This window comes from Cebus imitator, unplaced genomic scaffold (genome assembly GCF_001604975.1).
Source record: "Cebus imitator isolate Cc_AM_T3 unplaced genomic scaffold, Cebus_imitator-1.0 Scaffold281, whole genome shotgun sequence".
In the NCBI taxonomy this organism is placed as follows: domain Eukaryota; kingdom Metazoa; phylum Chordata; class Mammalia; order Primates; family Cebidae; genus Cebus; species Cebus imitator.
In genome coordinates this window covers 371,110-384,585 of record NW_016107596.1, presented here as the reverse complement: position 1 = coordinate 384,585, position 13,476 = coordinate 371,110, and the positions used below count along the sequence as shown (strand labels likewise).

The window sequence follows — 13,476 nt, the reverse complement described above, 5'->3', positions numbered from 1 at the left end:
GCAACCTCCGCCTCCTGGGTTCAGGCAATTCTCCTGCCTCAGCCTCCTGAGTAGCTGGGACCACAAGGACGCGCCACCATGCCCAGCTAATTTTTTGTATTTTTAGTAGAGGCGGGGTTTCACCATGCTGACCAGGATGGTCTCGATCTCTTGACCTCGTGATCCACCCGCCTCGGCCTCCCAAAGTGCTGGGATTACAGGTGTGAGCCACCGCGCCCGGCCACTTTTAATACTTCTGTTTCTCCCTGGGCACGGACTTTAGGCAGAGGGACTTCCTATTTTCCCGCCTTCTCTTTTCGTTTCTCTTTAATCATATTGGAAAGTACTTTAGCTCGAGATTGTCCTTCTGTGTCCAGCAGATAGGCAGGTACTGTTCCCTGTGGAGTCTTCTCATCATTCTTTTGTTTGGTGTTTCCCTTTTCATGCATCTTGATAGTCTTTTTCATTTGTATTTTCTCAGCGTGGCGCTGTTTATGGTAAAGCTTAGCTTGCAGACCAGTCATTTTCTTTGCTTTCTTTGAACGTTCATGAGCCTCTCGACTTTCCTTCTCTCTCTTTTTCTCATGGTAATCCAAACGGTATCCATAGTGTTTGCGATGTAATTCAATATATTTGTTCTGTGGCATGGTGATGGCTGCAGAGCTGCCACGAGCAGCCCCTGAGGCGTAAAAATGCTCTTAATTTTCAGGTCTCTGAGACCCATGAGCCAACACCATGCAGGCCACGACAGGAAAGGGTCTTTTTTTGTATTTTTGGTAGAGACAGCGTTTCAGTGTTGGCCAGGCTGGTCTTGAACTCCTGACCTCAGATGATCCGTACACCTTGGCCTCCCAAAAGTGCTAGGATTGCAGGAGTGAGCCACCGCACCCAGCCAGGAAATTTTTCTTTATGCTGCTCTGAAGCCACCCTCAGAGAGCTTCACCACTGGCCTGTGGCAATCCCATCTGAAAAGACAGAAAACCACTGGAGTCAGCAGCCCCCTTTCCCTGTTCTTGTCCCCTCCTGTTGTCACACACTGCAGCTGGCCCTGGCAGCAGCGTGCCTTTTCTGCTGTTTAGCTTTATTTCTGTGACTTCCCCCCTTCCTCCGTACTCCCAGATGGCCCTCTGGATTCTTGGTTATCCTTTATTTTTCTTTCAGTTTTGGGTACTTGATGATTGGATAAACCAGAGTTCTTTTGAGCAAAATGGGAATTCATTTGACTGCAAGTTTCCTCAGGAGCAGGGTTCCTAACGTAGAGGTCTGTGGGTAGAATGGTAGAATTAAGAGAGGGAAAAAACATTTTTAACTGTTTTGGTGACTGTATGCTATAGATTTATGCGTTTTATGCATTGAAAAACACTGTTTAGAGAAGGGGTCCAAAACATAAGGAGTGAAGCCCTGGTGCCAAGGGTGGAGACAGGAAAACTGGAAGACCTGTGCCTTTAGGCAGCTGCTAAAACCCACTGCTTTTCCTGTAGTCACTTTGACAGCACTGCAGCCAGGAGGGGAAGGGGAAACTTGGCTGGGTGGAGTACCTAGGGAATTCTGAGCAGAGGCAAGTGGCTGGCTTCAGACCTTGGTGGCCAGAGGAGTGATCTGGCCTGGCTTAGTCCTGTGGTGACACAGGATGTGCTCTGGAGCTGCTGGAGGGCCTGTGGAGCACTGCAGGCTCCACACAGTGAGTCCCCAGGGAGGTTCACATCCTTTGCAAGGCTGCAGGTGGGTGGGGATACTTACTATCCTGCTTGGAAGTCACAATCCCAGCTGTGTGCGACCCGAGACAAATCGCTCAACCTCTGCTAGCCTCAGTTGCTCCACCTAGAATGTGAGGCTGACCCACCTCTGGCATAAGGGCAAGGAAGGAGGCAGGCAGTGGCCCAATCTGGACTCCACATTTTCCCACCAGTCTCTTGACTCTTTCTGCTTTTCAGGAAAAAAGCCTGTAAATACTTTGAGCAAGGCAAGGGGACCTGCCCATTTGGAAGCAAATGCCTTTATCGACATGCTTACCCTGATGGGCGGCTAGCAGAGCCTGAGAAACCTCGGAAACAGCTCAGTTCTCAAGGCACTGTGAGGGTAAGGACTTTGCTGTCTTTAGTTGGGGACACTTAGCAGCTGTGGGCATTTCTAGGTACTTGTTCTTACAGGCAAACGTGGGGGTAGGCAAAAGAAAGATTAAGCAACGCAGCCTTCCTGTTGCTCTTAGTAGTAACCAGGCATGTCCGCTGGCTGTTTTTGCAGTTCTTTAATTCAGTGCGGCTCTGGGATTTCATCGAGAACCGAGAAAGCCAGCATGTCCCGAACAATGAAGATGTCGACATGACAGAGCTTGGGGACCTCTTCATGCACCTTTCTGGAGTGGAGTCAGCAGAACCCTAAAGAGTAGATGGTCACCCTGCATCTTGGGCTCCATCGGCTGAAACTTTCCCAAGCGAGGGTGTGCAGAGCTTCCCTGTACTGCAGCCAAGGGAGCGTGTGGCTTGGAGTGGAATTGTGCTTAGCCTTGGTCTCATCCACTCTCCATTATTACAGCCGTGGGTAAGAGTGAAGGATATAAAGTAACCTAGTAAGTGTATGGAATTGCTGTTTTATAGCTGATATAGTTACACCTCAAGTCCCTCAGGGGTAACAACTAACCACTCAAACTGTTTGGACTGACTGCTTTAAAACACAAACCTGGCTCTTATTGTTGATCTTTTCTCCCCAGAAATAGTAAACTTGCAGCTGCCCCTAATGTGGCAGATTTGTTTTTCTTACCGAAGGATTCAACCCTATAAAAGGATTTCTCTGTAGTGTATTTCTCTAGTATATCTAATGTATGGTCAAAATTTTTACACAGCTTTCAAGAACACACAATGCAGAGTGGGCCCGGCACAGCTGTTTACAACTTTTTTTTTTTTAGGGCTTTAAGGATGGTCATTTTTTCCAGTTCTCTCAAGTATCCCAAATCAGGGTAGCAATCTTGTTGCCACATGCGCAGCAAACAAAGTGGAAGTGTAAATCTTTTTCTCTTAGGGAGACTCTTGAAGGAGCAGGAGGTACTGTACTGAGTAGCAGTCTAGCCCTCCTGTCTGGTTGCAGTCTCCAGCCAGGGCCCTCCAGGGAGACAAAGGCTCTGCCCTCACCTGTGGGTTCATGCCCATCAGGGTAATTGTATTGAGAACTCAAAACACACACATGCACTTACATAATGTGTGGTTCGTACTCAAGCAATCTGTTATCTGCAAAGCCTGGCTTTGGTCTGAAATTTTGTAAAAATTTCATGGCACCCCAAGGTTTCTGTTTCTGACCCAGCAGTGGTCCTGAAGAGAGCTAATGGCAAGTTTTGTAGTCATTTTTTTTAGTTGAAGGGTTCGCACAACCTTGTGAACCACCACAAGCTTGTTCTTTTTGTGTTTTTAAAAAGCTGTACATACCAAATATTTTATAAAACACATTATTTAACATCTTAGCTGAGTTTAGCATACTTTCTGCTTAACTTTTATACTATTCAGTGGAGGGTTACAAAGAGTACAAAAGTTAAATTACAAATTCATTCTCAGTCTAGGCTCTGGGCACATTTCCTGCTGCTTGAATTCTGCTCCTGAAGAGGGTGAACAAATGGGGCGTTCAAGCTGTGAGCTCAGAATTACTTTAAAAGGAGACAGCCATTACAACTAGATTTAATTTATTTTATTAAAATAACATAATTGCGGGACCATCAGATAACTGTATTTTGTCAGGTGCAATAAAAACAAAATTAAAACCCAGATCATCAAGAAAACCTGTATTCCTGGCTTCCTTGTATACGCATGATACGACTAGAGAAACAAGGCTGTGTTATTAGAGAAACAAGGCTGGCCCTGCGGCCCCGCCCCATAGGGGCAGCTCCTGGAAGACAAAATTCAGCATGATGGAAGACTGCTCCCTGAGAGGGCGGAGATGGGGACCGGCCGAATGCCTTGCCTGGAAAACCATCCCAATGCACTGGACACCTTAGAAGCTGTGAAAGGAGGCCATGTCCCCTAAGAAAAGTTCCATAGTACCAAAGCAGGCTCTTTCGGGCGGCCAGAGTCTCGGCAGTCCTGGGCTGTTTGGTGCCTTATGTGCAAAATGTCTGGCACTGCACCACTCTGAAGAAAGTCCCGCCTGTGATATGCATTCCTCCAGAAGTTGATTTCCAAAATCCCATGTGTTTCCACATCAGGCTGGACTGCCTGCTTCCGTACTTCCTCAAAATACATAGCCAACAGCTGGGCTGGGCCTCTACTTTTTGGATTACCATCAACATCCACTTGCACATCTAGAGAAGGCTGAGCCTTGAGCATGGGGTACATGGGGAAGGAGCAGGACGCACCAGCATTGCAAATGGCTTCCTTCTCCCAGGGCCCAAGAAGTAGAAAAGAAGGCAACATGAAGTTAAGGCCCTGTGAGCAGTCTAGAAGATCCTTAGCAGCAGCTTCTCTGAAAACATGTGCTCCGCCTCTGGAGAAAGGGAGCAGAAAAGTGGTGCCTGCTGGCTTCTCTTCCTCCCCTGGCAGCCTGAGGGCAGGTGTAAACTCAACTAGAAGACAGGCAGCCTCGGGGACGTGGTCAGCGTGCAAGCATTGATATCCTCAGTGTGGGCTGCCCGATGCAAGGATGGCTCGGAAGCGCTCCGGTTGATCTTCGGTAGAGAGTGCTGGAGTAGCTCAATGGAAGACAGGATCTGAAACAAAGCCCCAGAATGCTCTCATTAGTTGAGGCTTGGGGGTCCAAAGACACTGGCCATACCCTGCCCCCACCATCTTGTGGAGGACCTGGTTCCCCTCCCTATAAAAACAAAATACTCCCCTTATATAGCCATCTTTAATCCCGTTCTAGCAGCCCTGAGCCTTACCTGGGGAAAAAGAGGCCTCTCTTCCTTTACTTTCTTGACACAGTCAGCTACCAGCCTCTTCATTGCTTTGGGGCAGTTCTTATATAGCTTACTAAGATCTGGGGAGGCATACCCTCGGCCCACCATGAAGATGATCTAAGGGAAAAACAGCTGAGTGAATGAGGGGTGGATGAACAACAGAAAATAAAAAGTCCTAACCCTCCAGCTGTTTAGGCTGGCAGGAGGCCCAGGAGCTCCCACGAGTCAGGTCCTTTAGCACTAGCACAGACTCACCTGATCTCGGTTGTTAATGTGAGAGTAAGGAAGCTCCCCTGTCATCAGCTCATACAATACGATGCCATAGGAGTAGACATCTGACTGGAAGCTGAATGGGTTGTTATCCTGCATTCGGATCACCTCTGGAGCCTACAGGGAAAAAGTGTATTTATCACCATATGATAGGCCCCATAGACATCTATAGATGGGCCAGGCGTCCCTTTCATTAGTTATGAATGAGTCAATTCTTCAGTCCCCACATAGCTTTTCCTCAAAGGTCTCCAACTCAGGCACTGGTTAAAACAGCTCAGGAATCCTTGTCTTTAAAGGACCAAGACCCAGCATTTCTATCCCAGCTTATTAAGTCCTCTCCACACTAAGCTTCACAATGGCTTTGATCAACAGCTTCCTCAAGAAAATCTACAATTGAGCCTGGCTGTCACTAGGAGTCATGTAGATTTCAGGGAAGTGTACAGAAATGCTTTACGTTTGCACATAAAGCTTCTGCGTATTCCTTTTGCCCTGCACCAGAAACTGCTAGTGGGAGCCCAGACTCTCACCATCCACAGAACAGAGCCAGTAGGTTGTTCAACTTGCTGAGAACCACTCCAGCGTGACTTTACTGTTGCCAAACCAAAATCTCCAATTTTCACTGTTAGGCCTTCATGGAGAAATATATCTCAATGCTTGTTAAGGACTCTGGTTTCAAAAGAATGGTCAAGTTAATTTTGAAAACCATCCCAAAGTTCTTTATAACATGGTAATCTCTCCACCTTCTCTCTGTTGCAGCCTCTCTGCACTGAATTTCCTAAGGTATATGAAGTTCTTAAAAGTGCTTCTGAAATGCCCCTTCTTCCAGGGGGCAGGCAGGGATTATTCAATGTGCCAGATTATCTGGCCCCAGCCAAAAAAACAAGTCAGTTTTCTTCCCTGCTTCTTTTCCCCATTTCCACATCTAGGTGCTGGGTCCCTGGCTTTGTGACCTTTCCACGTAATACGTGTGCGTGAAACTCTAACATGACGAGCGGAGGCCACACTCCAGTACTCCCCAGAGGGCCAACTATGGCCTGCTGACAGCTTACAGTGGCTTCTGCCTCTGTTCCGCCCTCAAATCACTATCTGAACCTTGAGTGGTTAACAAAATAGCAAATCCCTTACTGAACTGTTCAATGTTGTCCTAAGAAATTTCTCATTAGAATTAGTACCACTTGGGTGACTTCAAAATGAAAACCAAAATCAGCTTACTTCTGTGTAAAGAAGTCATACAGTTTAAGTCTAACTTGTGAGAGAGAAAAAAAATTAAAACAAAAAAATTTAACACATATGTAGCAACTTGTGAGCTGTTGGTGCCCAGGAACTCACACCTCCTTAAATCTGGTGTCTGCTTTCATGGTATAATGTTTGGCTGCTAAAAACCCCACCACTGAAAGGTGTTCCATGCCTCACACAGGTACCTAAAATAGGGCATATCCTATAATCCAGCTCAACACAATTATCATGCCTCTCACTGCTCAAGAAGCAAAGTGTGGGCTGTAATGCCATCCTTCTATCACAAGGAAAGGCTAGTGGAGGGTGGCACATTCAAAATTGTTAAATTTCATGCCTTACAGCATTAAAAATACCTTTCTTCATTAGTCTTCTATAAAAACAAGACTTAGAAGGGGAGAAGGATTATTTCCAACAGTGACTTCTGAGGAACCCACATAGGTACCTTTGAGAAAAGATCATTTTATTTATTTGAGACAGAGCCTTGCTCTGTTCCCTAGGCTAGAGTGCAACTGCACAATCTCAGTTCACTGCAACCTCCGCCTCCCAGGTTCAAGTGATTCTCCTACCTCAGCCTCCTGAGTAGCTGGGATTACAGGCATGTGCCACCACACCCAGCTAATTTTTAAATATAGAGACGGGTTTCGCCACATTGGCCAGGCTGGTCTCAAACTCCTAGCCTCAAGTGATCCACCTGCCTTGGCCTCCCAAAGCGCTGGGATTACAGGCATAAGCCACCACACCTGGTCAAGAAAGACCATTTTAAATAGTGATTTTTGGAAACCTTTCAACCTTTGGCTTATAGCTTACTTGCTATCCACCTAACAAGCAAATACACATACATACACTGTCCACAAACTAAAAATAAACCCAAGACAAAAGCACAATGCCCCTCAGGTTAATTTAGTAATAGTGTGATAAATTATGCCTATTTCAAGCTTACAAAAATCTCTCCAAATCACTTTTGCTGAGATAGAAAGGAACCCAACCTAAAACATCACTCTCATCAGTCCTGGTGAGGCATATGCTGCTGAGGAGCAAGCCAAGCCTACTAATTTTCTGACTTTTGTGTCTTCTTGTCCTCTGCCTCTTTCCTTAAAATGATATCCCCTGGCACCAAGAGTCACTTGTGATAAAAAGGCTCTATTCTGTTTCCCTAAATTTAGAACTGAGCAGTCAAATGGAACTCAACAACCAAAGGATACTGTTGGATTTCATGTCTCTGTGGATGATGTTCTTTGCATGCAAATAGCTGTGAAGGGAAAAGAAATTATTAAAAATAAGTTTGAGAGGCATGGGTAGAAAGCAGTTTTAAACTATAGCCAATAAGTAAATCCACTGAAGGCCCGGCTCCCAGGAGTGTTACACACAGGGATGGACGCTGTGCTGTTCAGCCTGGTTTACATCACTGCTTACCTGAAGGTGAGGCCACAGCACAAACATGCTTACACCTTTCTTTCTTTCCTTTGTTTTTTTTGAGGCTGGAGTGTGGTGGTAGTCATAGCTCACTGCAGCCTAAACTTCCTAGGCTCAAGTGATCCTCCCACTGCAGCCTCCCAAGTAGCTGGAACCACAGACATGTGCCACCATGCCGCCGCACCCCCCCCTTTTTTTTTTAGTAGATACCGGGTCTTGTAGTGTTGCCCCAAGCTGGTCTTGAAATCCTGGGCTCAAGTGATCCTCTCATATTGGCCTCCCAAAATGCTTGGATTACAGGCATGGGCCACTGTGCCCGACCATCACTGACACTTCTTCAAGCATCAATTTTACTCAAAAGTAATTCTGATAACCCAATGCCCATAATTGATGAATGAATAATGTGGCAGATCCATACAATGGAATGTTACTCAGACACAGAAAGGAATGAAGTAGTGACACATGCTACAACCTGGATTAACCTTGAAAATAATATGCTGGTTGAAAGAGCCAGGCAGGCATACAGTACCACATCTTCTATATTACATACAGTCAAGCATCACTGAACGGCAGGTATACCTTCTGAGAAATGTGTTGTCAGCCAACTTATCATGCAAATATCATAAAGTGTATTTATACAAACCAAGATGGTGCAGTCTACCGCATACCCTGGCTAAATGGTAGCCTGTTGCACTTAGGCTACAAACCTGTATGGCCCTCAGTGTACTGAATACTGGAGGCAGTTGTAACATAGTGAGTATCTGTGTCTCTAAACATAGCCAAACAGAAAAGGCACAGTAAAAATACAGCGTTACAATCTTGTGGGACCACATTCCTTTATGTGGTCTGTCATTGATCAAAACATCATTATATGGTACTTGACTATATTACATCTCACATGATTCCATTTATATTAAACTACAAAGTAGGCACAATCCACAGAAACAAAGTAGACTGTAAGTGGGTGGGAGGTATTGGGTGAATGCCAATGGGTAAATATCGTTTGGATATTTGTCCACTCCAAATCTCATGTTGAAATGTGATCCCCAGTGTTGGAGGTGGGACCTAAGTGTCAGGTGTTTGGGTCATGGGGGCAGATTCCTCATCAATGGCTTGGTGCCTCCCTGCAGTGATGAATGACTTCACGTGCTATTAGTTCACATGAAATCTGGTTAGAGTCTGGGAACTCCCTCCATGCTTTCTTGCTCCTTTCTCTTACCACATCACATGTGGCTCCCCTTGCCTTTTGCCATGAGTAAAAGCTTCCTGAGGGCCTCACCAGAAGCAGATGCTGGTGTCATGCTTTTTCTACACTCTGTAGAACCATGAGTCAAATACACCTCTTTTCTTTACAAATTATCCAGCCTCAGGTCTTCCTTTAGAAAAACCCAAACAGACTTATACACCGAACATATGCTTCTTTCTGGGATGATGAAAATGTTCTAAAATTAGATGGTGGTGATGGCTGCACAACTCAATAGTAGAAAACCACTGAAGTGTACATTTTAAAAGGGTGAATTTTATGATATATGAATTATATCTCATTTTTTTCTGAATTCTATTTATTAAAATATACAGAATGTAACTTCCATACGATTTTAAAAATACGAGAATTTGTGTAGCGCTTGCAAGCACAGCTATAGCTCAGCAGCTCCCAGATGTCTAGAGGTGTGAGGAATTCCTCCCCTTCTACCATAAGGGACACTTCAGAGGGAAGCTGAAGAAGCACTACCCTGGGTTAGCCGGGAAAGGCGGGACGATCACTTGAGGCCAGTTTGAGACCAGCCTGGGCAACACAGTGAGAGCCCCAACTCTACAAAATACACAAAAATTATCTGGGCATGGTAGCGTGTGCCTGCAGTCCCAGAAACCTAGGAGACTAAGGCAAGAGGATCACAGGAGTTCAAGGATACAGTGAGAGTTATGATTGCACCACTGCACTCCAGCATAGGCAACAAAGTGAGACCCTAAAGAAAAAAGTTTTTAATTAAATTATCCTGAAAAATGACATCTGCTTAAACCCTCATGTGGCACAGTCACATCTCAGACAGCCGAGCAGAAGGTACATGCCCCCACTATGTTCTCAGGTTTTTGGATAAAGTGAGGGTAGCAGGAAGAGCCTGAGTCTGAGTGCCGGGGGGAAGCTTTGCTTGGGTAAGGAATTGGAACGTCTTTTTTTTTTTTTTTTTTGAGACAGTCTCGCTCTGCAGCCCAGGCTGAAGTGCAGTAGCATGATCTCAGCTCACTGCAACCTCTGCCTCCTGGATTCAAGCGATTCTCCTGCCTCAGCCTCCTTAGTAGCTGGGATTACAGCCACGTGCCACCACACCTGGTTGATTTTTGTATTTTTAGTAGAGAAAGGATTTTGCCATGTTGGCAAGGCTGGTCTTGAACTCTTGGCCCCAAGTGATCCACTGGCCTTGGCCTCCCAAAGTGCTGGGATTACAGGCATGAGCCACTCCACCCAGCTAGAACCTGAACAACACATTCCTAATAACTGACCCCTCCAGCCCAGGCCAGAGGCTTGTACAAAGATAATCACAGAATTACTTAATGGACTAGAAGGCTTTTCCTGATTTTGGTTCCAATTTACAGACAAGTTTGATGTCTGGGTCCCAGAGAGGCATCAGGCCATCTACTCACTCCATTCCCTGAGCCGTCTGCCGGGCAATGTCAATTAGCTGGAACATCTGAAACTTGGTCTCCTGGACATGCAGGTGTTTGTAGAGGCTGCTGCCCTCGCACCACTGGGTCACAATTGCCAGGTTGTCCTTTGTCATGTACCCCATGAAAAGCAGAATGTTCACATGCCGTGTTTTGCTGAGGAGAGGAAGAGAGGAAAGGGAGGAGGAAAGTGCTCAGGGAGGTCTACTGTGCTTTCCCGTGAGTTCTGTGCTCTTGACACTACTCCCAGTGCCAACCTGGAGGGGGCTAGAAAAACAAACACATGGAACAGCTGATAACCTGGGCGGCATTCTGAGCAAACAGAGGAGCCCAACATTAGTTCACTAGGCCATCAGTTCAGTGCTGGCCTTGCTTACAGAGAAGACATTCTGTTTCGTCACTATAAACTCATGACCCTCCTTGTGGAGGTTACAAGGGCTCCTCTGTAGAAGTCTCCATTATATCACATATTCCTAAAAGTCTAAATAGTAACTGAAAGATTTGAAAACTTACTATTCTAAAGTCTAAAATAAGGCAACTCAGCTATAAAGAGGATTCTGGGAAATAAAGATAAAAATAGGGCCTACTTCTCCTGTCCACCTCAAACCAAAACCCAGAGATAGAGCCTGGGCTACTGAGTTTACTGTGCCCAGAGGAGGGTACTCTCCTGAAAAGGGGCTCTTCGAACGGCCTGACAACCACATAAACTAAAGGAAACATCCCTTCGCTCTCAAAGGAGGAGCATCCACCCACAGGACCTCCACTGTGAGTCCTCACTGCCTGCCAGTCCTAGCCCATGGCACAGCCCGCTGACTCTGCAGTCCTGGTACTCCCCACTCCAGAGGGACTGGACTGCCAGCTTTCTACTCACCGCAAAACAGCCACCTCATTCCTGAAGGCCTGGAACTGCTCTGGGGTTGGGTCGACAACCTTTAGGATCTTCACTGCAACATCTCCTGCAAAATTAGTTGGTAGTCAGTGCAATCAGTTGAATGATTTTACTCTTTCAAATAACCTAGTTTTCAGGAAGATACAGTGATTCACTTATCCAAAGAATCATATACCTACACAGATACAACAAATCTCAAAATTTCTTTTTTTTTTTTAAGACAGGGTCTCACTCTATTGTCTAGGCTAGAGTGCAGTGGCACACTACAGCCTCGACCCCCTGGGCTTAAGCCATCCTCCCACCTTGGCCTCCTAAAGTGCTGAGATTATAGGTCCAATTTCCACATTAATTCAAATAACTGAAAAAAGTTACATGGGTAAATGCTATCCCTACAGTTACACCTTCAATAGCCTTGGTTAAACTATTCATACCAACCCTGGCAAGCTACAGAGGTGAGATCGTAAGTGATAGGTCAAAACCTTGTCCTGTGGGGATGAAATCAGTACATGGATATGAATGGCCTGGCAAATACAGAATGACTGGGGCTGGATGCTGGGGTAAGGAAGCAGACCATTTAGCAACTATCGAGGCTGACCTCTGAATCCACATTTCAGTGAGAACTAATATGGTCCCTAGTAAAAATTCAGAGAAATACACTGAAATTAAGCTTCTCTGCCTTCAATACCATTAAAAAATAATCCTAATAATACTGAATCCTGGCATCGTGTATACTTTTATCTCTCTTAATCCTCACATGGGCCCTATGACGTAAATAATTTTATCTTTACTTCACAGACAACAAGCAGAGAAGTTTAGTCACTTGACCAATGTCAGACTGCCAAAAAAAAAACAAAAGAGTGCTGGAGCCAGGGCTGGAACCCTAGTCTGACCCCAATTGATATTCTACCTACAGTACTGACAACTGATTGTCAAGCACTGTGAGTAAAACCAGCCTCTTGATAAAACTTTAGACACATCCAGGGATCAGTTCCACTTTAGAGTGCTACAAATTTAAAAGCCACTTTCAAAAGTGTTCCTGGAGCCTCTGTTGAAACATTCCTCCTTTCTTCCTTTTTTTTTTTTTTTTTGAGATGGAGTCTCGCTGTGTCGCCCAGGCTAGAGTGCAGTGGCACGATCTCAGCTCACTGCAACCTCCACAAGCGATTCTCCTGCCTCACTCTCCCGAGTAGCTGGGATTACAGGCGTGTTCCACCATGCCCAGCTAATTTTTGTATTTTTTGGTGGAGATGGGGTTTCACCATATTGCCCAGGCTGGTCTCAAACTCCTGACCTCAAGTTCTCTGCCCGCCTCAGCCTTCCAGAGTACTCAGCGCACCCAGCCCTCCTCATTTCATTTTTGGGAAGAAAACTGGTAGAGAGATGGCTCTCACAATAAGTCTCAAAATGTCTCCCTGTGGTCTCTGGTTTTATCATCTGAAGTTTCAATGATGGGTCCCTGTGTTTTAACAGCAGCCTCCAAAGTGGCTCTCATCCAGTTAACCCTCACATGTGACAAAGGCTGGCCAAATGTCCTAAAGGTCTCATACAACCTCAGATCCCATTTAACCCAAATGATCCTCAGTCTTTACAGGACCCTAACAACTACCTCTACCTCTACCTCTACCTCCACCTCTACCTCTCACTCAAACTGAAGCCATAAGATCTCCTTGAGTTCTCGGAACAGGCCAGGTGAGTGGTCCACTTTGCACTTGATGTTGCTGCTTCCCTAGGTATCTGTACCACCTTCACCACCCTCACCCTCTGTGCAAATGCCACTGTCTTGGCAGACTCCTTTCTGACCAATCTACTATTTGGAACTGGGACTGCCACTGCACATCTCCTTTCCTCCATTTTTCTCCTTAGCAATTATAGCATACTACATATTCTACTTTTCTTGTTTACTGCCCCCACTAGAATATAAACTCCTTAAGATTTTTTTTTTGGAGACAGGGTCTTGTTCTGTTGCCCAGGCTGGAGTGCAGTGGTGTGATCATGGCTCACTGCAGCCTCAATCTCCCTGGCTCAAGTGATCCTCCTGCCTCAGCTGGCACAACAGACACACAGTACCACATTCGGCTAATTTATAAGAGACAGGGTCTCACTATGTTGTTCAGGCTGGTCTCAAACTCCTGGGCTAAAGTAATCC

At 45.7% G+C, this 13,476-nt stretch overlaps 2 protein-coding genes across 6 annotated transcripts in view; one reads left to right on the top strand and one right to left on the bottom strand.

The window, feature by feature from the left end:
* The window catches only part of MKRN2 (makorin ring finger protein 2), a 28,046-nt gene extending 23,252 nt beyond the window's left edge, over positions 1 to 4,794 (top strand). The window contains exons 7-8 of the mRNA XM_017501440.2: positions 1,914 to 2,058; positions 2,224 to 4,794. Coding sequence (XP_017356929.1) covers positions 1,914 to 2,058; positions 2,224 to 2,361 — 283 coding nt within the window. The 3' untranslated portion in view covers positions 2,362 to 4,794. The remainder of the gene's footprint in view (positions 1 to 1,913; positions 2,059 to 2,223) is intronic.
* The window catches only part of RAF1 (Raf-1 proto-oncogene, serine/threonine kinase), a 90,842-nt gene continuing 80,998 nt past the window's right edge, over positions 3,633 to 13,476 (bottom strand). For all 5 annotated transcript variants that reach the window (XM_017501437.2, XM_017501439.2, XM_017501436.2 and 2 more), the window contains 7 exons: positions 11,313 to 11,397; positions 10,421 to 10,597; positions 7,567 to 7,613; positions 5,656 to 5,774; positions 5,114 to 5,245; positions 4,841 to 4,975; positions 3,633 to 4,669 (listed from right to left, as the gene is read on the bottom strand). In XM_017501437.2, coding sequence (XP_017356926.1) covers positions 4,526 to 4,669; positions 4,841 to 4,975; positions 5,114 to 5,245; positions 5,656 to 5,774; positions 7,567 to 7,613; positions 10,421 to 10,597; positions 11,313 to 11,397 — 839 coding nt within the window. In that variant the 3' untranslated portion in view covers positions 3,633 to 4,525. The remainder of the gene's footprint in view (positions 4,670 to 4,840; positions 4,976 to 5,113; positions 5,246 to 5,655; positions 5,775 to 7,566; positions 7,614 to 10,420; positions 10,598 to 11,312; positions 11,398 to 13,476) is intronic.